Source organism: Tursiops truncatus, chromosome 3 (genome assembly GCF_011762595.2).
Source record: "Tursiops truncatus isolate mTurTru1 chromosome 3, mTurTru1.mat.Y, whole genome shotgun sequence".
Lineage (NCBI taxonomy): Eukaryota > Metazoa > Chordata > Mammalia > Artiodactyla > Delphinidae > Tursiops > Tursiops truncatus.
Genome location: NC_047036.1, coordinates 109280461 through 109305893, shown reverse-complemented (window position 1 = coordinate 109305893; position 25433 = coordinate 109280461). Strand labels below are relative to the sequence as shown.

The window sequence follows — 25433 nt, the reverse complement described above, 5'->3', positions numbered from 1 at the left end:
TGAAGATAATAAAATGAAAAATAAAGAAGAAAAGGATAAATTTTGCTTCTTAGACAATGTAAAAACCTTACAATAATATACTTCCATTTACCCCCCCCTTCCTTTTTACTATGTTGTTGTACATTTACTTCTACAAATGTCATAAACTCCATAATGAAGAGTTGTTATTTTTGCTTTAAACAGTCAGGTGTCTCTTAAATAATTTAGGAAACAAGAAAACATATTTTATATTTACTTATTACAAGTCTGTTCCCTTGTTTAGAGCCAAATTTCCATCAGGTATCATTTCCCCTCAGCCTTAAGAACTTCCTTAAACATTTCTTTATTTAAAAAAAAAAAAATTATTTATTTATTTATTTGGTTGCGCCAGGTCTTAGTTGCGGCAGGTGGGCTCCTTAGTTGCGGCATGCATGTGGGATCTAGTTCCCTGATCAGGGATCGAACCTGGGCCCCCTACATTGGGAGCGTGGAGCCTTATCCACTGCGCCACCAGGGAAGTCCCCTCCTTTAACATTTCTGATAGTGCAGGCCCACTGGTGATGAATTCTTTCAGCTTTTTTTTTTTAATCTGAAAATATTTTTATTTCTCATTTCTTTTTTAAAGATAATTTCTCAGGACATAGAATTCTAGGTTGCTTTTAATAGCATATTTAATATGCAATATATTGTCTTATGTTTCCATGTTTTCTGGCTTACATTACTTTTGATGACTCATAAATGTTCATTCTTATCATTGCTCTTCTTAATGTAACGTGTTTGTGCTCTTTCACTGTTTTTAAGATGTTCTCTTTGGTTTTAAGATACTTGATTATGATTTGCCTGGACGTGGTTTCTTTTGTGTTTATCCCGCCTGGGGTTTTATTATCCTAAGCTTTGGAGGATGATGAGTTAATAATTTTTAAAATCAAATTTAGTATTTCAGTTACTATTCTTTTGAAGTTTTGCTGCAATCTCTTTCTCTCCTTTCCTTCTGGGACTTCAGTTCCATGTATACTAGTCTGCTTGATATTGTTTCCAGGTCACTTCACCGAGGCTCTATTCACATTTCTTCAGTCCTTTTTTTTTCTATGTTTCCATTTAGATGGTCTCTATTGACTTAACTTCAAGTTTACTGAACTTTTCTTCTGCAGTGTCCAGTCTGCTCGTAAGACCACCTGGTAAATTTTTCATTTTATATATTATATTTTTCAGTTCTAGAATTTCCATTTAGTTCTTTTTTACAGTTTCCACTTCTCTGCTGAGATGTCTCATCTCTTCATTTATTATGTCTCTCTTACTACTCAAAATTCTTGAACATATTTATAATAGGTGTTTTAAAGTCCTTATCTGCTAATTCCAATATCTGTGTTATCTCTGAATCTGTTTCTATTCATTATTGTTTCTTTTGGTTATAGATCATATTTTCCTGCTTCTTCATATATCTGGTAATATTTGATTGTATGTTGGGAATTGTGGACAATACATTGTTGAGAGTCTGGACTATGCTCTTCTTTATAGAGTGTTGAGTTTGTTCCACTAGGCAGTAAATCTACTAGAGGATTAATTTGATCCTGTTGAGGCTTTGTTAGAACAGGTGTAAAACTAACGCATTTTGTATGGCTAGAGTAGCCCTATTCCTAAGGTACGGACTTTCTAAGATTTTAATTAAATGCTCAGGGTGTTCAGCAAGGTCTCTCCACTCTGACCAGAACGGGTCTCAGCACTGTGTTAACTCTGGAATCCCCATTTAGTTCACAGACTCAGAGTTTTTATCCATCAGGCCTCAAAGATTCTTTCCTTGCACATGTACAACTTAGACAAAGCCTCAAGAGTGCATCTATGCAGATTTCTAGAGCTCCTTCTCCATGCAGCTCCCTCCTCTTTAATACCCTGCCCCCGAAGTTCAGCCACCTCAGTATCCTCTATCTCTGATCTCTGTTTCCTTTACTCAGGGAGACCATTGCTCTGTTTGGGCTCCACTTGCCTCTGCCGTAGTTGGGAAAATGCCCTAGGCAAAGAACTTTAGTGAATGTGGAATTCACCTCATGTGTTTCCTTTCTCTCAAGGAGGAAGTCTATTTGATGTCCAGTGCCTCTAATCAGTTGCTATAAATGTTTTATCTAGCTTTATAGTTGTTTAGGTGGAGAAGTAAGTCTATTACCAATTACGCACCCGTGTTTGGAATCCAATAAAATTTTAAAAGAAGAAAGGAAAACAGGGAGCCCTAATTCAGAATGTGGATCTGATACCACAGGTGTCTAAGAATATAAGCTGGAGCTGAAAGCAGCTGGGCCAGTGGGGCCTATCTCTTTCCAGTATTTTCTAATCTGGCATCAGAATTGGACTAAATAAAACTTCCAGTTCTGGCCATGGTGGTAGGTTGTATCAGACTAATACTCTTGCCAAAAACATTTATGAAAATTGGACAAAATATAAAGAACAACTATTTGAGGGTACTGGAGAACAACCAATACAGGTAAGAATTGAAGGATTATGATCCTTGAGAAAGGGAATAATGTGTAGTGAGTTCCACACTTACCCTGGCTTTTTCTGGGGGCATTTCCCACATTGTTGCATGGAACAACGGGAACTCTCATACATTGCTGCTGGGAGAGTAATTTTGTGCAACCACCTAGAAAAATGGTTGGAAGTAACTACTATAGCTAAATATATGCATATCCTATGACCTATCAATTCCACTCCTGGATTTATATTCTACGTAAATGAATGTTTATTTCCACTAAGAAATAAGAATGTATGCTAAGAATATACATGTGCAAACATATACAGAACAGCTTTATTTAAAAGCTTTATTGCTTTATTTAAAAACAATCCAAATGTTCTCCTACAATAGAATGGGTAAATTGTGATATATTCAAACTCTGGAATACCACACAGCAATGAAATAGAATGATGTACTACCAAAAGCAGCAAGGTGGATTGCTATCACAACCATAATGTTGAGTTTAAGAAGCAGACATAAAAGTATACAGTGTATATGTTCACTTTTATAAAATTCAAAATCTGTCAAAAATAATCAAAAGAGAAAGAAGAAAGAATAGTAGTCAACTTTGGGAGATTTTATTGACTACCACGGGGTACAAGGGAACCTTTTGATATTGCAGAAATAGTCTATATCTTGATCTAGGTGATGCTTATATGAATTTATATATATCCAAAACACATTGAGCTATATATTAAGATATGTATAGTTTTCTGTATGTTAATTATATCTTATTAAGAAGTTTTTAAACAAAAGTTTAAAATGGAACTGGCTGCCCATGCCATCCCACCCCTGCTAGTAGGGGTCTGTGAGGTTCAAACAGGAGATACTAGCTTTCCAGTGGGTGGAATGAGGCCCTGCCTGGCCACCACAGGCTTCCATGTGAATTAGTCATCCCCTGCCCCAGCCTTTTCATTTTTTAATTTTTGGCCATACCACGTGGCTTGTGGGATCTTAGTTCCCTGACCAGGGATTGAACCGGGCCTTCAGCAGTGAGAGTACAGAGTCCTAACCACTGGACTGCCAGGGAATTCCCTCACCCCCACCCCCACCCCAGCCTTTGTTCCTTCTGTCTCCCAGACCTCCAACATTCCCCCTGGCTGACTACTCAGGGAGACCCAAACCCCATTCCCTTACCTGACCACTCAGCAGGTGAGATGCCCCTTCTGCAGTTTCCCTCAACCCCTAGGATTCATTGTCAGTTTCCTGTCTGTGTCCTTGGCCCCCCTCAAAAAAAAAAAAAAAACCTTTAGCTCTGTCAGACGCCTTTGTTAGACTCATCTCTGTATCTATGTCCCTGGGCACCTAGGACTGGGCACAGAGAAGGTGTCAGCAAATATTTATTAACATGGGTAAGTGAGGGTGTAGAAGGCTTCTGAGTCCTCGGGCTGAGTGATCCAGTGTGAATGCCCTTCTAGAGCAGATGGGCCTGGCTGCCCTTCAGTATAGCCAGGGCAGCTCAAAGACAGTCCTGAGGCTGAGTAGGTCACTGAGCCAGGCCCTCAAGTGTAGGCTGCAGGCAACTTCCCCAAAGTCCGTTTCCTCCCTCTGGCTGACCATTTCTTGGTACTCCCCATTGGTTGAATCTAATCAAGAGTCACACGGCAGGAGCACCTGTTGATGTCATCCATATGGGTAAGCAGCCAGGAGCACAGAGCAAGGGAAGGGAGAGAGACAGGGATCTGAAGGAGCCAGCAGAAGCCATCCAACACAGACGATGTCTGCGAAGTGTTAGGTTACACTTGGTACCAGGAGAACGCTCCCTCCATTAGCTGCCCTATTACAGAAGCACTTGGAGCATCAGGGGAACCCAGATGAGGATTGCCCATTCCTTCTCCTCTGGCCCCTCTCTTTAAAGGAATTATCTCAACAGGAGCCATGATATTCTAGGTACGTTCAGAGTCCTGTCAGTGGCCTCCCCCATCTCCTTACCTAACTTCACTGCACTACTGACCCTTGGTTTTTCTTTAGGCCTATTGGCTCCTATGGCCTGAGTCTCCCCCAAGGCTGCAAGTCAGCTTAATTGGATGTGAAGGGCCTTGGTCACCCATGGCTGAATAAGGGGTTTGGGACCCTCCCAGCATCCTCCCTGCCTTTCCCACCACTAGAGGTCCCAGCATTGGAGGCATTCCTTATGGCCTGGTAAACATCTCTATCTGCCCCAGTTGCTCATGATTATGCAGTTCTAGGCAAGGGTCCCAGTTAAACCTTGGCAGCTTGGAGGGGTAGAGCATGGGATCAAGAACTCAGGAGCTTTTTCAGCAAGGCTGGGACTGCTCCTTTGACTGGGTGGCCCATGGTGGGCTCCATGCACCCTCTGCTGGCCATCCTCATTTTTGCAGATGCAGCTCTGGGCAGGACAAGAGCAGCAGAATTCTCCCAAAGGGTTTTGAGGCCCCATGCATCTTAGCCCAGGGACACAGATAACTGCTATTGTCCTGGGATGGAGTAAAGATAAAACCCCAGGTTTTGATGAAGGCAGGGTGTCAGCCTGGCCTACAGATATTGGGTGACTGTTGGGATGAGGGAATAACGCTTGCTTCCAAGACTGTTGACGCATGATAGTGTCTGATGGCTAGACACTGTGGGAAAGCCATGTCTCCGCCTTCACCATCTGGATCACTCCCTCTTCAGCCAGGGAGATACGCTGTCCAAGTCATCCCTGATCCCTTTGGGGGTGTGATTTCTGCAGATGATGGAAGTGGACATCTTTCTGTTTCCAAGCCTCAGCTGACTGGTTCAAGGTCAGGGATAAGGTCAGATTCTGTTTCAAAGTTAATATTAAGTTGTGAGAGAGAGTCAAGCTTAAGGGCAGAGCCAGAGTACAGATCACAGAACCTCCTCCTCCTCATGTGAGAGGCCAAGTTCCACAGGCTTGTGCATGCCTGCACATCCCTGTGTTGCATGTGTGTGTGTGCCTGCGTGTCCAGTGGGTAAAGATTCTCCTACCAAAGGCTGTGGCCAAGTCATTCTGTCTTTCAGCACTAGAGGCACAGGGATCATCAAGCTTCTCACAGGTTCATGCAAATGATAGAGACAGGAAAAAATGTAGAAAACCACAAAAAAGAAAATGTAAGTACTAAATGCTAGCAAATATAACATTATGTCATGGAAACTAGTTAACTGTGACTCAGCCATGTTCTTACTGGGGAAGTATTAAATGTACTTATATGAGAGGTGGGTGTACTGCAGTGTGTTTGATGTGGTGTGGGGTAGTCAAGGCATCCAGAGGAATGAGTGCCTTGGCCTCCCTGTGGTGGGTCAGAGTCCTGGGCAGTGTCCCTCGGGCAGAGGACAGGGCTCACCAGTAAGTTCAGGTGACTGTGTCTACTCAAGGGGCTGGGGGAGAGTGAGAGCCACAACCAGAGCTGATACAGGCAGGATAGTTGAGAACAGGAGAGAGCCTACAGGAGTTGGGGTCCTTAAGGCCTTATCGAAAAGGGTGACTCAGGATCCTATGATTATGTGGAGGTAGATGTACCAAATCATATGGTGATTTTTTACAAATCAGCAAAGAATACTCCATTTGCAATTCACTTTATTTCCATCTACTGGTAAGTTGTAATAAATAATCAAATCTACAATGTCTGTGATGTGGATGGAGCCCCAGGCTTTTGCAGCACAGAAGTTGCACAACTTGACTGGGCTAGGGTCACTCATGGATGGATATCCATCTCATTACAAAAAGGATATAAGGCTCCTTAGAAACATGTAGCACTAGAGCAGAAATACATTCATTTAAAAATAGGAGGAGGGGACTTCCCTGGGGGCGCAGTGGTTGGAAATCCACCTGCCAATGCAGGGGACACGGGTTTGAGCCCTGGTCCGGGAAGATTCCACATGACACAGAGCATCTGAGCCCGTATACCACAACTACTGAGCCTGCGCTCTAGAGCCCGCAAACCACAACTACTGAGCCTGCGTGCCACAACTACTGAAGCCGGTACATGTAGAGCCTGTGCCCCACTACAAGAGAAGCCACTGCAATGAGAAGCCCACGCACCGCAGCGAAGAGTGGCCCCCGCTCGCTGCAACTAGAGAAAGCCCGCGCACAGCAACGAAGACCCAATGCAGCCCAAAATAAATAAATACATTTAACCCCCAAAATAAATAATTAATTGATTAAAAATAGGAGGGGGAAATGAAGCACAGGGAGAGGAAGGGTGATGTTAGTAAGTTAGTGTGCCAAGACCATCATTAACTGGGTGGTTACCTTGTTGTAGAAGGAGCCTCACGACTGAGGAAACCAGATGCTGTGATTAGGATTCCATGTCAGTCTAAAACTCCAAAGGGTGCTGGTGTGTTCTCTGGGGGTAACCAACTTGCTCCCCATTCTTGTGTTTTCTGAGGGCTGCCACTGATTTCCTTTAGCAGGGCCTGCTTTGCAACGGCAGGGCTGAGGGAGCCAAGGGTGAAAAGACCTCATTCTGGATGTGAAGCAGGGCCTCATCCCGAAGAGGGAGCGCAGAATGGGGAGCAGAGCATTCAATAAATGTTTGCTGAATAAATGAATGGACATAGACTTCCTGTTTTACCTCCTTATGAATTCTTAAATCTGCCCCCTTCTTTCTCTATGCATTGCCATTCCCTACTTCAGATCACCATTCAGCCGTCATGTAGACTTTGCACCAGCCCCGTCCCCAGTCGTTTCCGGGCTCTGCTCTTCCTTCTCCCCCTTCCCCAACAGTAGGCAGGCGGGGTGCTCTTCCTAGATCCCAAATGGGATCCGCTCCTCCCTAGCTTTCCCTCTGGGGTGGCTGCTCCCTGCCCTCAGCATGACATCCCAATCCATTTTGGGGGGCCCACGAAGGATGATCTGCCCCGGGACCTCTGCAGCCTCACCTCTCGCTTCTCCTCTACCCTCTGCTATACTGGCTTCCTGACATTTTGACAAGACCTGCAAAAAATAGTAAAACCACTGAACGTTCGGCCTTTTAAACAGTAGCTAAGTCAGATGTCCAATAACTATCCCCACTCTCACCTCCTCCTCACCCATCCCTAATCCCTACCCAGCCCAAGGCTGGGGGAGGAGGGACAGGGATGGGAGTGGGGGTGGGATGAGCTTCTGTGTTGTAATAATAATAATTTTTAAAAACATATTTACACTGTATGCATTAAAATATCAAGATCTGTAAGCACCATACCTAGCTAACTCCTGGCCTTCTGGGTATTTGCACCAGCCCAGAAGTTCCTTGCTCAAGATGGAAGTGGGGAGAGTGTGGTGAGGAGGAAAGCTGAAGTCAAAGCCCACTGACTCGACCCTGAGGGCCTGTCCTGGACCTGCTGCATAACTATGGTTCCCAGAGGCCCTGGATGCCTCTCTCTACCCTGTAATGACAGCCCAGCTTGTGCTGGCTCTGCTTGGGCTGCAGGGGTCCATGGGGGAGGCAGCTGGGAGGGGACTTGTTGACATTCTCTCAGGCCTGCCTCATCTTTTGCATGTGCCAGGTGGGCACTCTGTGGGGACCCACTTGGCCCTGTCCAGGGCTGGCATTGCAGGCTCCTGGGGTTTCTGCCAGATTCTCTGTCTCTACCCCAGTGTCCTACACCAGGCTGTAAGACCAGACTACCTGGCAAGGCCCTATTTCTGAAGCAGTAAGGCCACCACTAGGTGGCCCCACTCAAGCTGCACCCTCTCTCACTGGCCTTGAGTCAAAAGTGCTGGTCAATTGGGACACATCCAGTCTTTTCTTGGTCCCTAAGGGAGGAACCTGGAGGGGAGGGTTGGTCCCAAGGTCCAGTGGACAGTTCTTTGCTGACGGTGCTGAAAGGTACAGTTGTGTATGTATAATACCCTCTGTGGCATTCGTTAATCCCGGGAGCCCTGCTCTGGGGAATCCCATGAAGGGACCAGGTGCTCATAAACCCTGGCCAGGCTTCCACATGCTGTGGTAGTTGCCAGGCCCTGAAAGTGCCATCAGCAGTCAGGGAGGCCTCAGTGTCAGGCAGTGGAAGCTGTCCCTTCCTCTTCTCCAGGGCAGGGGTCACAGGTGAGTGGGCGAAGGCAGGAGCAGGGCAAGCTGAGGATGCCTCTGTTTAGAGGGAGAGCCTGCACCACACCTGCCCTACCATTCATCCAGTTACCTGTCCATCCAGCACAGATATTTTTGCCATCCTTTTCTGGAGAGATACCAGGTTCTTCTCCTGGGATGAGGGTGGTGGGCAGACAAGTCTAGCCTGCTTTGAGGAGCCATTGGCCAGGGCTGTCACTTAGGGACAGCGTGGGGCTAGGGCTTCATTTGGCAATGCTCCTGGCCAGGCTGGGGTCAGTGGTGGCAGTGCATACCTGATCTTGAGCCTGGGAAGGGTCTCTAAGACTGGGACTAGGCAGGTAGCACCTTCTGTCACCAGTTGGAAATGGCTGGGCGTTTCCCTCCCTGGGTAAGTTTGCTTTGTGGGTCTCTGTTCACCTGCCAGTTTTCCCCACTAGACAGAGCCCTTTGATCTTCATGGTCCCTGAATCCCCAGCCAGGGCCTCAACTGGTGCCCAGCAAATGTTTGTGGAATGAATGCATGAATGAATAGGGTAGAGCCATTACCAGAAGGGAGGTGTGACTTTATTTACACAGTAGATTTGGGGGAAAGGAGTGTGACATGGCTGCTCAAGATGGCTGTTGATTTATTAAGGGACCCAAAATGGGTGTGCTTAGTGAGGCCTGCTGGAGGCCACATTAGTGGAGGATGTTCATTCATTCATTTATTCATTCATTTATTCATGTATTTTTCTTCCCCACTCCCTCTCTAGGTCCTGGATTCCAGACCCTATGCTAGAGCTGGAGACATAGTGGTAAACAGGACAGAAGCAGCCCCCATTCCTAGGAAGGCAAAGTGGTGAAGGAAGTAGACATGAGAGTCAGATAGCTTGCATGAAATTCATCCACGAGGAGCTATGGGGTCTATGCAGGGACCTGGTTCAGGCTTGGTCCAAAGGGAAAACCTTTTGGAGTGTTCCAGACAGGAAGAATGACACAGTCAAAGGTCAGGGAACTGAAAAATGCCTCAGGTGCTGGAGCATCAAGTTTGAGGCTACACATGATAAGAGAGGCCATCAGGGCTGTATAAAGGGGATTGGCAACCTTGGTGAGATCTGTGTCTATCCTTGTGGCAGGGACACCTTTGAGAGGTTCTATGTATGGAAATGACATGATCAGAATCACACTGTTAAAATATCACTCTGCTTGTGGTGTGAAATAAGGATGGAAGGAACTGAGTGAAAGCTGTGGGCCAGGATGGACCGTCCAGGTAAGAGATGGTGGTGTCCTGAATTTGAGCTGTGGCTACAGGAATGGAGAGCAGTAAATGGATTGAGTGATCTACTAGGTAAGATCTACAATGGGGGAATGTGGTGGGGAAGAAAATGGAAATGACCAGGAGATGGTGATTCTGCTTCCTGAGATATGGGAAATGCTGGGGTGGAAGGAAGTGTGGGCGGTGTGAGGTAGAGTGTGGGGAGATAATGAGTTCACCCATCAAGTGGCCTCAAAGAAAATGCTATGTGGGTCTGGAGTGGGCCTGGGCTGGAGAACTAAGAGCCAAGGATTTATAAGGGGCCCAGGAGCCCCTGGAGGGCATGAGGGCATGTCAAGTGTAGTAGGTTGAATTGTGGCCCTGTAAAGATATGTCCATGTCCTAATACCTGGACACTGTGGATGTGACCTTATTTAGAAAGAGGAATTTTGCAGATGTAATTTAAGGATCATGAGGTGAGATCATCCTGATTACCCAGGTGAGTCCTAAGTCCAATAAGTATCCTTATAAGAGACAGAAGAGGAATAGAAGCAGACACTGAGGAATGAGTGGGGTCCAGGACTCTGAGGCTCTGTGGAGGCTTTAGTCAGAACTTTGGCTATGGTTTTGTGGAGCAAGGCATTAAGGAGACACCCATCCCTTCACATAATCATGAAATATTTATTGAGTCCAGTTCTGTCGTAGTTGCTGAGGATGTCATGATGGACAAAACACACATTGTTTACGTACACCCAGGCCAGTGGTGTGTGTGGGGGGAGGGGGGCAGACATGAATCAAACAAACATTCAACTGTGGCAAGTGTTAGGAAGCATGTAGGACATGAGAGGCTGTTATAGGAGATTTTGACCTGGCCAGGGAAGTGAGGAAATTCCCTCTGGGAGGACCTGGAGGATTTAATTGGGGAGGAGGGACATTTTCCTAGACAGAAAGAACAGCATGTGAAAAGGCCTGGGAGTGGAATGGGGAGGGAGAATGACCAGTTAGAGGGACTGGAGAGGAATGTCAGTGTGGCTAGAGGAGTGAGCAGGGACCAAACCATGCCGGGCCTTATAGGCCACTTTCAGGACTTTTCCTAAGAACAATGCAATTTCGAAGCTGAGAGTGATGGGTTCAGATCTGCATTCTGAGGAGGTCACTGTGGTTGCCGTTTGGAAGAGAGACGGGAGGAAGTAAGAATGGAGGGGGACAGTCAGCCGGGAAACTGTTGCAATCATTCAAGTGAAAGAGGATGGAGAGAAATGAATGAATTAGAGAGGGATTTAGGTGGTAGAATTGAATGGACGTGGGATATGGAAGGACAGGGTTTGGGGGCGGGGCAGAGGGAAGTGCTGAGGGTGATTCCCAGGCTTCTAGTTAGGTAACTGGTGGTGGTGCAGGGGGCCGGGTGGCTCCCTCAGTGAAGTAGGGAATATGAGAGGTATGGGGGTGGGGGAAGGGGAGAGAGCATGAACTCAGTGCTGGGCACATTGTGATTGAGGTGCCTGTGGACACTCAGCGGAGGCGTAGACTCAGCAGCCATTCATACGCGTCTGGAGCTCAGGAGTCAGGGCAAGGGTAGAGAGAGAAATTTGTGTCATCTGTGTATAGGAAGAAATTATAGAAAGAGGAGAGGAAAGTAGAGTGCCTAGGCCTGAACTCTGAGGAACCCCCAACCTTTATCGACTAATGGGGAGAGAGGGAAAGGCGGGTGAGCTGGGGGCGAAGATGCCTGGGCAGAGGTGGCCAGAGAGGTTAGTGGCAACTGAGGGAAAAAAGTGTTCAAGGGAGACAGTGGCCAAACACTGCTGGGGTGTCAGGTGCTGCTGGGGGCTTTGGCAGATGATGACTGAAGAGTGGCTGTTGAATTTAGACTTGGAGGTTATAGAGAGTTTGTTGAGATCTGGTTTGGTCTTGTCGGGAGGCCAGAAGGCCCACTGCAGGGTTCTGAGGGGTGGGAGCAAAGTGAGGACAGACTGCTCTTTCGGGGAATTTTGCTGTGGTTGAGAAGGAGAGAGACACTGCAATAGTTGGTGGGGTCTAATGAGGGTTTTGTTTCCATACTAGAGACCTGAAAATATTTACAGGTCAAGGGATGTATCCATTTAAGGAGAGGAGGTTGAACATTCAAGTGAGAGAAGGGATGATTCACAGGGCAAGCTCCTGAGAAGGGGGAGAGGATGGGAGAACCTGAGCAGACTGAGAGAGACTCCTGCGGCATAACAGGATGTAGCAGAGGCAGGAAGATTTCTGTCTGGTTTTAGTTGAGCTCTGGGGAGGTCAGCTGGTGGCTGAGGAAGGGCAGAACAGTGGCTCATTCTGTGTTTTATGTGTCTTGTGTGTATTTTTCTGCGTGTTCATGCCTTCCCCAGGTCTGGGCTGCCAGCCTGGATGGTGTGCCATAGGGAATATCCCCACACTGGACTGGGCAGAGGCTGAGCACCTCCCATTCTGGCCTAGCTCTCTGATGAGATTCTCAGACACTGTTTCCCCTCATTCATGACTAGGAAGGTTCACAGAGCAGGCGTGGGAACCTGCTTGGCGGCCAGGGATTCCTCTAGCCCAGGTTGAGATTTGCAGCATCCCTGCCTTCACTCCCTCCCAGCCTGGATTGGCTGAAAGAAGTGTTTACTGTTTTTGGCCCATGTTGTATGTAAGGGCTTGGGGAAAACGAAGGTTAGATCCAGGGTGCCCCCCCTTCCCCCCCCCCACGCCCCCAGGAGGAGTGTCGGATCCAGGAGCTGGGGACAGTCTGAATCCTTTTGGGAGCTTGGCCCTGGGGGTGGATGCCAGGTCTCCAGTCTTCTTAAGGTCCTTCTCCACTGTCCCCATCCCTGAGAATCCAGCTCCTGGCCCGGGTGACCCCACCCCCTGTAACCTGATGGTGGTGATGATGGGGAGGCAGCAGTAGGAGCCGTGTATACAGCAGGACCACCGAGAAAATGGGCATGAGCTGGGGCCAGGGTAGCTGGCCAGCAATCAGGGTTCCCCCCCCCGACAGCACCGGCTTCAGGATCGGGTCGTGGGCCCCTCTCCAGCCGCCCAGGGGCCAGGGAGGCGGGCGGGCCGAGTCCCACAGGTGCGAGCGCCAAGGAGAGGCGGGCGCCGTGTACGTGCGGCGAGCGGCGGGCGGCATGAAGGGCGCGAGCGGCGGCCCCAGGCCCGCTCCCGGCTTCCGCGCGGCCGGGCTGCCTCGGCCTTCCCGGGGGTCGCTGTCTGCGTTGGTGACCCCTGGCGGAGGCTGTCTGGGCGCGGAGCCAGGGGCCGGGGGCGGGGGAGCGGGGGGCGGGGCGGGAGGTGGGGACGTGGCTGCCGGTCAAGCGGGCGGAGCCCGGCGACGGCGGGAGGTGGAGCCGCCGAGGGAGGAGGGCCCGAGCGAGCTGGGTGCCGCCGCGGGAGGTTCTGGAAAAGCCGGGAGCAGCGCGTGTCCGGGTGAGCGTCCCGCGCGCCCGCCCCCCGGGTCCGCAGCGGAGCTCGGGCGCGGGCCGGGGTCGCCGGTTCGAGCCTTCTGCCCGCGCGGGGCTGGGAGCTGGGGACCGGGCGTCGCGCCGTCCGGGCCGCAGCCCCGCGACCTCCGCTCTGTTTCTACACCCGTGTGGGTTCCTGTCCCGCCGCCGCGTCGCCTCCCCGAGCTCAGGGTGGTGAGGTCAGCCGCACCCTTCCTTCCAGTCCCCTCGGGGCGGCCGGACCTGGCGGGCAGCGTGGCCGCCCCGCCTGTCAGGCTCCCGGGAAGGGGCGGCCTGGCCCGAAGGCTGCCAGAGGTTGGAGGCGGAGGCAGGGGCGCCGGGCAGGCCCTGAGGGGCCGCTTAGTATTAGGGAGGTCCACCATCCTGCCTCCAAAGGGCTGGGAGTCTGCGGCCATGGCCCCGCTTGCTGCCCATTGAGACAGGCTGTTGGATGAGAAAGTTTTGTTTTTGTTTTCCTTTTCCCCCCCTCCAGACATCCTTTTCTAACCTGCATGGTTTTGCCTCAGCAGGCGCGGAGACTTGTAACTAGTTAATTAATTCAACAAACGGACCCTTCTGCGTATCAGAAACTGCGAGGAGTTGCTAGCCCAGTGGGGCAGGCAGACTGGAAGACCAGGAAAGGCCAGGCCCCGGGCAGTGTGGTGAGTGCTGTGCTGGGAAGGAGCACCGGACTGTGGGTACTTGGTAGAGGACAGGATGCTTCAAGCCAGAGGGCTTCCTGGAGGAGGTGACCCATGAGCTGGAGTGGTCAGATGAAGGCAGAAGAAAGGGTAAGCCGGACAGAGGAACAGCGTGTGTGAGTGGAAGCAGACCTGGGCACTCTAGTGGAAGCAAGGTGATGGGGGAAGGGACACTTTAGGGAATAGCTGCCCATGGACCCTGTCCAAAGAGCTTCAAGTGAGAGGACAGTGCCTGGTATCGTGCCCTGTATGTGGAGGATGCTCAGTGAACCCTTGCACCATAAACATGGATCAGCATAAACCCTCCTTCTTCAGGGCAGAGGCCCCTGGCCTCTGTTTTCTAATCTGACACCTTTAAGGTGGTGTAGAAGAACATCAGAGCCCCTCCCAAGGCTGAGACTGGTGTCTTCTGCTGTAGAGTGACACCTAAGGCTTGTGCTGCTTGATGTAAACCATCTGAAGCTTAGCAACCTCAGTGCGTTTGCAAGAGATCCTGGCCCTGAGAGCAGGAGTTGGGGAACATTGCTTTGTAGCTTAGGGCATTCTCAAATGTCCCTGATTTTGCAGAGATCCACTGTCCACCTAAGAATTTATAGAATGGTTTTGCAAGCTGCTGCCCGTATCACATCTGGGATAGCAGGTTCCATGATTTAGTTCTCTGTTAAATGAACCATGGTTTCCTTTGGCTTGTGCTTAAACAGCCCCTGAAGCTTCCAGGGTGCAGTCTCTCATTTTATTCTGGGCCTCAAGGGCCAGCCTCTCTGTTCAGTTCTCCCTACTTATAAAACGTTTGGGCTTTGAATCCTTTTATCCTTGGGTATCATTTGTAGACGGCCAAGCCCACGCGCTGTGTGGCCCAGCCAAGGAAGCCACGTAGCAGAGTTGGAGTGTGTTGGCTGGGGGCCTCATCCCAGAGATGCTGTCATAGTGGGCCACCCTAGTGCTCTGAGAGGTCAGCAGGCAGACATGGTGGCGACTGAGTATTGTCTGTGGCTTGTGATAGGCCCTTCTACCCTGTCCAATGCTCTGAAATGGGTGTGCCCAGGAGAGTGCCTACTTTGTCACTGGTTTAGCCTGGCCACAGCCAATCTCTGTTCATTCCTGGAGTACCTCCTGTGTGCTGGGCTTCTGCTTAAAGTGTACCTGGGGCTGGAATGAGGGAGGAGGGAAAGGAAGCAGTGGCGGTGGCACTGTCCTTGCCCATGGGTGGCTCACAGTCTCTCTGAGATTGCTGTTTCACGCTGGCAGGTGGTCATGTGCCAGGGAGGAGCTCAGAGTGTGGGTGCTCGTGAGAAGGGGAGACCGCATGGGTACAGCCCTGAGGAATGAGTGGGGTGAGAGAATCGGGGGTCTGCTCATTTCCTGAGAGAACCTCCCTTTTTGACTCTGCCCTCCCACATCCTTGGGAGGGTCTGAGACTGGATGGAAGACCTTGGCCAGTGTGTGGCCACGCTGGCTGTAGTGTGCATTGGGCTGGCCGGTGTGTCCCTGGCTCCTGGGATCTCTCAAGAGTTTAATTCTATGCAGATGGAAGTTGGCAGGAGATGCTGTGATGCAGGCACGTGCAAGCCCAGACAGGGTGCTGGAGTGAGAGTTAAGCTTTGAAAACGTTGCTCAAATCTAGCAGTTTGAACTTTTGAAGGGCACCAGGATGGGACATCAGTCTGTTCTTGAGCAGAGAGGGCTGGTGGCTCCTGTGGTCTCTGGGGTTAGAGCTGGAAATGTGGAATGAGGGATATAGTTTTTATTCTCAGAAGGAGCAGAGGAGCATGAAAAGTCTGGATTAGAGACCGAGGAGACCTAGGTCTTGGAGACCTAGGAGAGAGTGTTTGTTCAAGTGGTGTCATTGCAGGGCAGAGGATTAAATGTTTGGGTAGTGAGTTCCCCAGCTCAAATAGGATGTGAGCCTGATCACAGACCAGCATCTGCTCTAGACCTTTCATGAAGTGCTTGCTAAAACATAGCCTGCTCTGTACCCGGCATTCCTGAGGGCCCAGGGTGTGGCCGCGATCCTGAGGCCTGGTACTTGTAGGAACTCGGAGTGAGCAGGTCAGAGACGTAGAAATACGTGAGATTCTAGAGTATTGGTCCAGTCACCTGTTTTTGCCAGAGAACTTTCCTTCCTTGCTGAGAGTTAGAGCCAGTGATAGACCAGTTTTCAGAGTTATTCCCTGATGGTCAATATGTTGCATTACGCCTGACTCCACCCTCTGCTGAATCTCTTAACACTCCTGGGACATGGAGTGTTAAGAGATTCAATTTCTGTCTTGTTTTCATCTTCATTGTCCCCTAGACTGGACCTCCTTTCTCTCCAGGGATCAGCTAGGAAGCTGGCTGCTTCAGGTCTATTGCCATTCCTCTAGTACCCTTGGTGCTCTTGACTGGTATAAGTTGTGCCTGGTGCTAGGCTGCCCACTGACATCTGTCATCTTATTCAATCTTGAAAACAGCCCTATGATATGCAGATTCTATTATTTTAACTGTTAAATAGATGGGAAAACTGAGGCTCAAAGAGACCCTGTAACTTGTCTAAGTCCCCAAAGCCTGGAAGTGATTGTGGAGCTAAGCTTTAATTCTGGGGGTCTCTGACCCCAGGGTGGGTGTGCCTCCCTACTAGACTGTACTGTCTTGCCCTGATCTGGGCCATTCGGTCATTTGTGAGTGCTGTGGTGTCTGGGCAGGAGTGACTGCTCACTTGGACTTGAAGCACCATGTTTTTGTCTTCTGGGTCCATGTTGCTGTCTGCCGTCTGGTGGGATCCAGCCACGGACGTCATGAGGCTGCTTTGTGAACCACAATAAAGTCCTTGACCTGGGCAGGCCTGTTCTGCTAGGCCAAAGTGTGGCTCCTCCTTTTGGGAAGTCCTTGTGCTATAAGACAACAGATGTTACTGAGTAGGATTGAAGGCAGCAATATATAGTAGAAAGTATGTTTTGGATTTGAGTCTGGGCTCTGCCATTAATTTCCTGTAGCATGTGAGGTGTGCAGGAAACTCTCAGTCTCAGTTATGTATCTTATATATCTATATCTGAAATGGAGATGATTATCTAGTTTACAAGGTGTTGGTGAGGATTAGATGGTAGAAATGAAAGATTTTTGGAAACATGAATAGTGGTTATCTTAGCCTAGAAAACAGAGCCCAAGGCAGAGCTTAAGTACTTAACGCTTTGTTAGAAGGTACGGTTGTGGAGTAGCAAGGGTAAGGGAAAATAAAAGTGAGGTCGAGAAGGAGGCGAAGCATATACAAGGTGGTGCATTAGCAAGCTGGCCAGTCTGCACAGAGATACACTAGTTGCTCAGCCATGAAGGACATCTCTGGGTGAACTCTTCAGAAGCCCCGTGCTGCAGAACAGTTTCTCAGTGAAGGCCTGGAGAGGGAATTTATCTGCTGACGTCCTCTTGTTTCTGTTCTTCATTAGTCACAGTTGCCCCAGGAGGAGTTAATTCCCCCATGCTCACTCCTCAGTTGCACTCCCAGGGCCCCTGGGGAGGTCAGCGTGGTGCTTCGCTGGAGTCTAGAAGTAGCAGGGAGAGTCAGAGATTTGGGGACTGCACAGTCTCCTTCACTGGGTCTGAGGCAGAGCAAGTGGCCCAGGGCCCAGAAGGCAGGTGAGGCCAGGAGAGTACAAGGTGGTATATCAGATGCATCCAGTATAGTGGTGTGTGGATTTTATTCTTTCCTGTAGTTCCTTATAAGGTAGTCTTACCTGGACTGCCAAGTCTTTGCCAAGACTGATTGAAAACCCAACTGGCTTTTGCATGTTGGTTTATACAGCCTTTTCTGCTACTTAATTGTCTAGTTACTGAAGCAGGAGACTTTGGAGTTTTGATGGTACCCACGTGGGAAGTACAAGTCAACATGTCCAGGTACTGGATAGAGAAATTACGGTCAGCCCTCCATATCCGCAGATGCAAAACCTGTGGATACGGAAGGCTGGCTGTACTACACCTATTATATAAGGGACTTGAGCATCTGTGGATGTTGGTATCTGCAGGGCCTCCTGGAACCAATCCCTTGTGGATACTGAGGGACAACTGCATAAGGATAGGTATGCATGCACATCTAGGCTTTGTTAGGTTCTCAGTGAAGGAGAATGTTTTTCATGTGATGTGGTAGTTGAAGGTATGAAACCTGGAGTCATGAGATGGGGCTGGAGAGGGCAGTAGGGCCAGGTCACGCAGAGTCAAAAAGTCCCTTAGGGCTAAGTAATTTGGACTTTGTCCTGAGAGTAGTGGAGAGCCTTTGGAGGGTTCTTAGGGAGAAAGAGACCAAATGAGGAGCTGTAGTAACCTGTGATGGCTATTTTGTAGAGCAGAGGTGGGAGGGAGGCCACGTAAGATGAGAGACCAGTGCAGGTAGGGGCCAGTGTAGCTGCAAGAGGGACGTAGGGGTGGCTCAAATCAGGGTGATGATTGAGGCATGACATCAGGTAGGGAGAGTAGGGTGCCGCCCATGCTTCCCTGAGGTGCCAGTGAGAGCAGCTTATGGGCCCAAATGGACAGCCATGTGCATAGGTAGGTAGGGCCTCCTGGAGCCTCTGTTGAACTCTTCCTAGGTTGAGCACGCAGGTCCTCTTGGCTCTGCCATTCAGAGTTGGCCACACTACTGGGAGGTAAGACCGCTGCGGGGAGCCCTGTTCAGGCTCATTTTGCCCCTTCACAGAAGGCAGGCAGCCTCTTGTTCAGAGCTAAGCCAGACAAATACATTGTTAAAACTCAAGCTGTTGCATTTGGGTTGCAGCTGGGAGCTTGGCAGAAGTTCCTGCCTGATGAGGTAAGGGGAGAAGCTAAGGACACTGCTGGTTTGCAGTTGGAAACATCTTTTCATGGTTATTTGGCCGGGTTGTAAACGTCCTTTCCAAAGAGCGGGCGTGCTAAGGCCTGTGATTGTATGTCTTGGAATTGTCCTGTGCTTAGAAATAGTGTCGGTCGCCTGGTGGGTGATTTATTGTCACTGGGGTGTTGGCAGGCTTTGGAGGACCTCCCTGTGGGGGTCCAAACTCAGGCTGCTGGGCCGCTTTGGAGTCCGTTTGAGAGGGCCTGCTTTGTTTTCTTTTCATTTTAAATATGAAATATATTTTAAATTTCCCATAGAACTCCTTGTGGAAAGATTAGGAAATAAAGTAAACATAAAGAGAAAAATAAAATGATTTCACCAATATACAACTAGATTTCTGACTCTCCGCTTGCATATATATATGCAGGTATGTAAATTTCCATATATAAACATTTTTCCTTATAAAAATGAAATCACAGAGTATATCTTGTTTGGGAGCCTGCTTTTCTCACTTAACGGGATGCTTTGATCTTCTCTCAATGTTAATGTGCCCACAGTGTCCATTTTTACACAATCCATAACAATCCACTGTTTGGAAGAAATGTAACATCTTCTGTTGTTACAGTTTCCTGGAATGAACAAGTCTGTGGTGAGGGTTTTTTTTTTTTTTTTGCTGTTGTTGTTGGGCCAGACTTTGTTCTGAACTTGGGATGCAGCTCAGAAAAAACTCAGTATTGGTTTTCTGTTCAGACTTGGTGATACTTTATTTTCATAAAAGGGGCCTCAATGTTGTCCATTTCTAGGCCTATTCAGCATGGATTTCTGAGGGTTCCTGGAGGGCTTTTGACAGCACTGGACACTGGTGGGGGCACTGGGCAGGCATACATGCTCCCACTTATTCTGTCATAAGCAAGCTCTGGGTATAGGTATGAGATGGGATGGGGGGCATGTAGGTGGTTGGCTTTTCCCATTCTGTGGCACACAGTCTTTCTTGGAGACTGCCTCCTCCCAGCCTGACCCTGATTAGATGGCCTTTTGTACACCTAATACAAATTAGTGTTCGGGGGCTCAGGATCAGGAGAAATAGGCTGGGACTCTAGTGTACCTTTGCCTGGGGTGGCAGTGTTGATTGTGGTGGTCTGGGGGCTGCGTGGGAGCGCCTAGCTCTCTGGACCAGCAGGGTTGTCATCCCCCTCCTCCATCAGAGCAGGACTTCGTAGGCTCTTGGTCAGCCCAGAATCCCATCTGTGGTTCTTTGGGCTCTGCCTCCAGGCTGGGATTCGTCGATAGGCTCAGTCTAAGCCAGATAGCACATTCCAGAGAAATGACAGCTGGTATTCATGTAATGAAGGAACTTGGCTGCTTTTTCCTGAGTGCTGTAAGGCATGAACCATGGGCAGTATCACCAGGGTGACTTGAAAGGAACAGAGAGTCTTCTCCCTCCCTTAAATTTGTTACCTGATCTCTGAATGGGCATGCCGCTGCAACTGGTGACGGAACAGGGGACAAACACTGGTGCCCCCCAACTTCCAACCGTGTTTGGTCTGGTCTCCTGCCTGGGCACTGCTCTCCCATCACCCCAGCCTGATGGGTAGTTGGCTGATGCCTCATTGTCCACAGATACAGCCTCCTGGCTCTGGGTTTTTACTGTTCCCTCCCTACACACATACAGAAGGTGTTCTTCTGAGCTGATGAAGCCTCTTGAAGTACAAGGAGCAGACCCTAACCCTGTGAATGGGTCTTATGTAAGCAAGAAGAGAGGCCTTCTGGAATCCCAGGGTGGAGATGTGGTATGCTGAGACCTGGGAGCAGATTTGTGGCTGGCAAAAGGGGGATCTGGGCTTTACCTTGGGGCTAGGCTGGGCCGTCTCACCTCTTCTCGGTGACTTGCTTTCATCTGCTGCCCTAACTTTATAATGGATCCCTTAGCCCATACTCCCTACCCTGCAGTAGGTTGTGGGCTGAAGGATCTTGTTCTGTGTATCTCTGGGCCCCTGACACCTAGGGTATTGATGGGCATGATGTCAGCTCTGCAGACATTTGGCAAGGGATGAACAAATGGGGACACTCACTTATTCTCTCCTCTTCCTCATATAGGAACCCGTTTGAGGGTGGGGGTCGTGGTTGGGCTTCTCTGAGCCTAATCTGGAACCACAGTGGATTGGAATTTCTTCTGAAAGGGTGAGGTGAGGAATGGTGGGCGTGACTGTGCATCTAATCATCGCAGGCAAAAAACCGCTGAGCTGGCGTTAGCTCAGACTTAGAATTCTGTGAGATAAGGCTTACATTTTGGAGAGAAAGCATTTGTATTTCCTTTATAGTCCTTGTTTTCTCTCAGTAAATTTCCAGTGGGGCTTGGCTGAAGTAGAGCAGGAAGAGGAGGGACTGACAGAACTGGGGCTTACGTGGGTGCTGTTCCTTCAGCGTGCTCCAGGCTGCATGGCTGAGCTTGGAGATGATGTCCAAAGTCTCCATTGTGTACTTGGGTCCACGGCCAGTGGGGCTTGCCCCATGGTGTGCCTGCTGCCTTCAGAGCTGGGTCTCGCTATTTCTAGGCTGATGAGAAGACAGCAGCTGACCTCTTACTCATGTCAGCAACCCAGCCTGGCCTAAGGTTTTGGCCCTGTGTGGCCGATTCATTTTTGTATCCCGAGTGCGTAGCTCAGTGCCTGGCATATGTGGGTCTTTAGTAAATATTTGCGAATGGTGATTCTCCATGAGGACAGTGTCTTCCAAGGAGCTCACTACAGGAAGAGCAGTGTCTGCTCTAACTGTGGCCAGGTGCAGACCAGCAGGGAGCAGTCTGATTTCTCTTCGGGCTCACCATCTGCTGTGCACCTTATTTTGGGTGTGGGTCCCCTGGGGCATATTGTGTCAAGTTCTCTTTCTGTCATTGTCTCTCCTGTACTTTGTCTTCTTGTGGGCAGGGACTGTGTGTTACATCTGGGTCCTCAGCACCTGGCACTGTCCTCACACCTGTGTTGGAAGGAAAGACAGAAACAGAGAAGAGGTCTGGGCCAGAATCTTGAACTGACAGACTATTAGACCCAGAGGTGACTGTCGTCCACGGCCTCCACCTCCATTCAGCCTTCCCGTGCTGTCAGTGGTTACCAGAAGTCGAAAGGCAGAGTCTCTCCCAAGGGCACTGGGCCTCCCAGAGCAGGGGACAGAATTAAGCATACATCTCTGGTTCTATACCCTGGCATCTTTCCACTGGTGGTCCTGAATATTTTCCCTGGCTTCTGTGTGTTAGGTCAGGATTTCGGCATGTTTGAATGTGTGTATATATGTGCACATGTGTATGTGTATCCTTACTTAAGTTGCTTTTTACCATTGTTGATCTAATGACTACTATCACTGAATGCCTTGCAGACACTGCCCTCTGTGACCATGAAACTCTGGGTATCCATGTTGCTGGTGGCCTGGTTTGGTGTCCTGGGCTGTGTGCAGGCTGAATTCTTTACTTCTATTGGTATGTGCCAACAGGACTGTTGTCTACCTGAGCAATCCTTGGCTCATGTGCCAGGGGATGTCACTGCCTGAGGCCTGTTCTCATTCAGGGTAGGATGGCCTCATCCACTGGTTTTGACCAGATCTGGGGAGAGCTGCTGTTTCCCCCTCTGAGCCCTGATGACCTGGATGTCCTTCCTGGGAGCCAGCTGTCTCAGCTGAGCCTTCACCCTGGGTAGTGCAGGCTGCTCCTGGGCTGCCTGGCATTTCTGACCAACTTTCTCCTGGACTAGAGAGTAGTTCTGAGCAGAGAAGCCCCCAGGATGTCTGTGTCCCATAACATGACCCAACTGGGTGGCAGTGGGAGAATGAGATTTGGGGTTTCTTCCTTAAGGTGTCCTCAGTGCACTTAACATTCCCTTGGAGCCTCTGCCTCTCTCTTCCTGAAGCGGGGGGCCAGGACCATACGAATGTCTAGGCCTCCTTTAACTCTAGGTCCCCATGATCCCAAGAGAGTTGATATGCCCTTGGCCCAGGGGGCTGGCCTCTGTGCTGACGTTTTGTGCCTCAGGTTGGGAGCTGGATGTCCCTCATCCATTTCTTACTGGCCCTTTTTTCTCTCCCTTGCAGGGCACATGACAGACCTGATTTATGCAGAGAAGGACCTGGTGCTGTCCCTGAAGGAGTACATCTTGGTGGAGGAAGCCAAGCTCTCTAAGATTAAGAGGTGTCTAATGTCCTAAATCCCCACACCCACCCTGAGCCAGCCCTCCTCCCCTGCCCCACCCCCCACCCCCAGAACCCATCCTGGGTGCCCATAAGAGGAAGCCCTTGAGGAGGCAATGTGGGGCTGGCCTGGAGGTTACTTCATGCCAGTCTCCCAGAGTAGCTAAGTATGTGGGCTAAGGACTCACTGCTTTTTCCTTTTTAAATAGAGACCCCCTGAATCTCACCAGGAAAATTACCATAGGTCAAGATCCGTGTGTTAACCTTCCTTTTTCTCTGGTTCCACAGCTGGGCCAACAAAATGGAAGCCCTGACCAGCAAGTCAGCTGCTGACCCTGAAGGCTACCTGTCCCACCCTGTGAATGCCTATAAACTGGTGAAGCGACTAAACACAGACTGGCCTGCGCTGGAGGACCTTGTCCTGCAGAACTCAGCTGCAGGTGAGGGACAGTGAGCAGGTGGTTGGGTGAGCCAGTATGTCTGTGTGCTGGCACCTGGGGGGTGTGGGTCTGAAACTGTCCTGGGTAGGGGTGTGCACGTGCAGTGTGTGAACGTGCAGCCTGCCAGTCCAGTGGCTGTCATCTCTGTGGGGACCTGGCAGTTGTCTGTCCTTGCTTTTAATATGTTATAATAATCAGTTCTTCGGGATTCCCTAGTGGTCCAGTGGTTAGGACTCTGAGCTTCCACTGCAGGGGGCACGGGTTTGATCCCTGGTCAGGAGCTAAGATCTTTCATGCCGTGCTACGTGGTCAAAAAAAAAAAAAAATCAGTTCTTGCCTTTTCCTAGTGTTTTTGGGTCCCTTTTTTTTTTGGTAGTGACTTTTTTCTAATTACGCTTTAGTAATACATATTTATAGAAATGTTGGAAAACACAAAAACAATCATATAAGAAAATTACAGTTCTTAATCCAATTGCCTAGTGATAATCACTGTTAAAATTCTAGTCTTTTTACACATGTATATACATTTAAAAAAATGGAATCATACGTATATATCGTGGAATGCAAACTTATTTGCTTCGAGGGACCAAATGAATTAACAAAAATAAGATAAGTGGGCTAAGTGGTGGGACCAGTGCAAGCTGGGGAGCACGGGCCTCACCTAAATTCATTCCCATTCATATCTTTTATTTCTTTTCTTTTTTTCTTTTTTTTTGGGGGGGGTACACGAGCCTCTCACTGTTGTGGCCTCTCCCACTGCGGAGCACAGGCTCTGGACGCGCAGGCTCAGTGGCCATGGCTCACGGGCCCAGCCGCTCCGCAGCATGTGGGATCTTCCCGGACCAGGGCACGAACCCGTGTCCCCTGCATCGACAGGCAGACTCTCAACCACTGCGCCACCAGGGAAGCCCACCATTCATATCTTTTAGAAAGAAAACATTATCTGTTGGCAGATTTGTGACATAAGCATATACTGTTTTCCTGAATTTTTCAGCTTCTCTATATGTCCTTTAAATGTCCTTCTGCAACATGGTTTTAATGGCTGGACAGTAATATGTCATACTGGTGTAGTGTAAAACTGGTCAAGTCAGTGGATGTGGAATTGTTTCCAGATTATCAGCAATCTTACTCATATCTTTATGCCCATCTCTGATTATTTTCTCATGATAAATTCCTATAAGTGGGATTTGCAGGTTAGAGTATGAACTTATTTAAAGCTTTAACTGTGCTTAGTCTTTTACTATGGTAGTACTTTCTATGCTCTGATATTTTCCTCTTAGCAGGAGATGGTGGGGCAGGCCTGGAGGTGGGCCCTTCTAATTCCAGCCTTGAGCCCAGCCCCCCTGGACTCACTGTCTCTTCTCCCTGAGTTGGAAGTGCTGATTAACTTCAGACTCATCGTTGTCTCTCGGGGGCTGAGGCGTTTTAGCCCTTATGGCCAGACTGGGCTGGGCTTGGCTGGGAGCAGGGTGGCCTCCGGGCAGGGATTGGTGAGCTTAGCCGGGCGGAGCTGTGCCCAGTGAGCTCACTGCCTCCAGAAGCCACGGCTGCCTTTCCCAGACCCTGCCTCCCAGCCTGAGCCTGTAGCTCAGAACTGGCTGTCCTGCCTGCAGTGTGGGAGAATAAGCCTGCCCATATGATCTTCTGTTCTCAAGTCTTGTTCCTCATACCCATCCCCCACCGTCAACATCTGGTTCCTCTGGAAAACCTTATAATTACCCGGAGGGAGACAGGACAGCCCCAGACAGCAATACGTTGTTTTCACCTCTTTCTTTCAGAGTTCTTTCCCCTGAAATGGGGAGAGGGGGAGGCAGGGAGACATGCTAACAATGTGGCTTTTTCTGGAAGCATTTTTTTCCCCTGGATTGTAAACTCATAGAGTCCCTGACCATGCAGCCGTGAGGAAGACAGGGTTGCAGCATCTTGGTCCCTGGGTCCCCAGGCAGGGCTAGAAGTGGGTGTTTGAGCCTGAGGTCGTGAGAGTAGGTGGCTATGGGTCCTGCTGCTCTGGGGAAGAGGCCAGAGAAGAAATGGCCTTGGACTTCCCCTACTAATTCTCAGCTTATGAGCACAACTGAAGCCTCTGAATCAGCATGGGAGGGCCTGGCCTCCACCTGGAGTCCTGAGATTGCAGGAGGTGTATATCTTGCTTTACAACTAGGGCTTGGAGTCCCCAAACAGCTTCCT

The 25433-nt window shown here is 49.5% G+C and overlaps 1 protein-coding gene across 11 annotated transcripts in view; it reads left to right on the top strand.

The window, feature by feature from the left end:
- P4HA2 (prolyl 4-hydroxylase subunit alpha 2) overlaps positions 1-25433 on the top strand; it is a 78732-nt gene that overhangs the window by 24418 nt on the left and 28881 nt on the right. For 2 of the 11 annotated variants that reach the window (XM_019924388.3, XM_019924391.3), the window contains exons 1-5: positions 13177-13352; positions 13683-13943; positions 22003-22102; positions 22711-22807; positions 23095-23246. In XM_019924388.3, coding sequence (XP_019779947.1) covers positions 13908-13943; positions 22003-22102; positions 22711-22807; positions 23095-23246 — 385 coding nt within the window. In that variant the 5' untranslated portion in view covers positions 13177-13352; positions 13683-13907. Of the gene's footprint in view, positions 1-13020; positions 13139-13174; positions 13353-13682; positions 13944-20727; positions 20817-22002; positions 22103-22710; positions 22808-23094; positions 23247-25433 lie in introns of those variants that run through there. The other 9 variants (XM_073802504.1, XM_073802503.1, XM_033853149.2 and 6 more) reach the window with 8 other exon arrangements.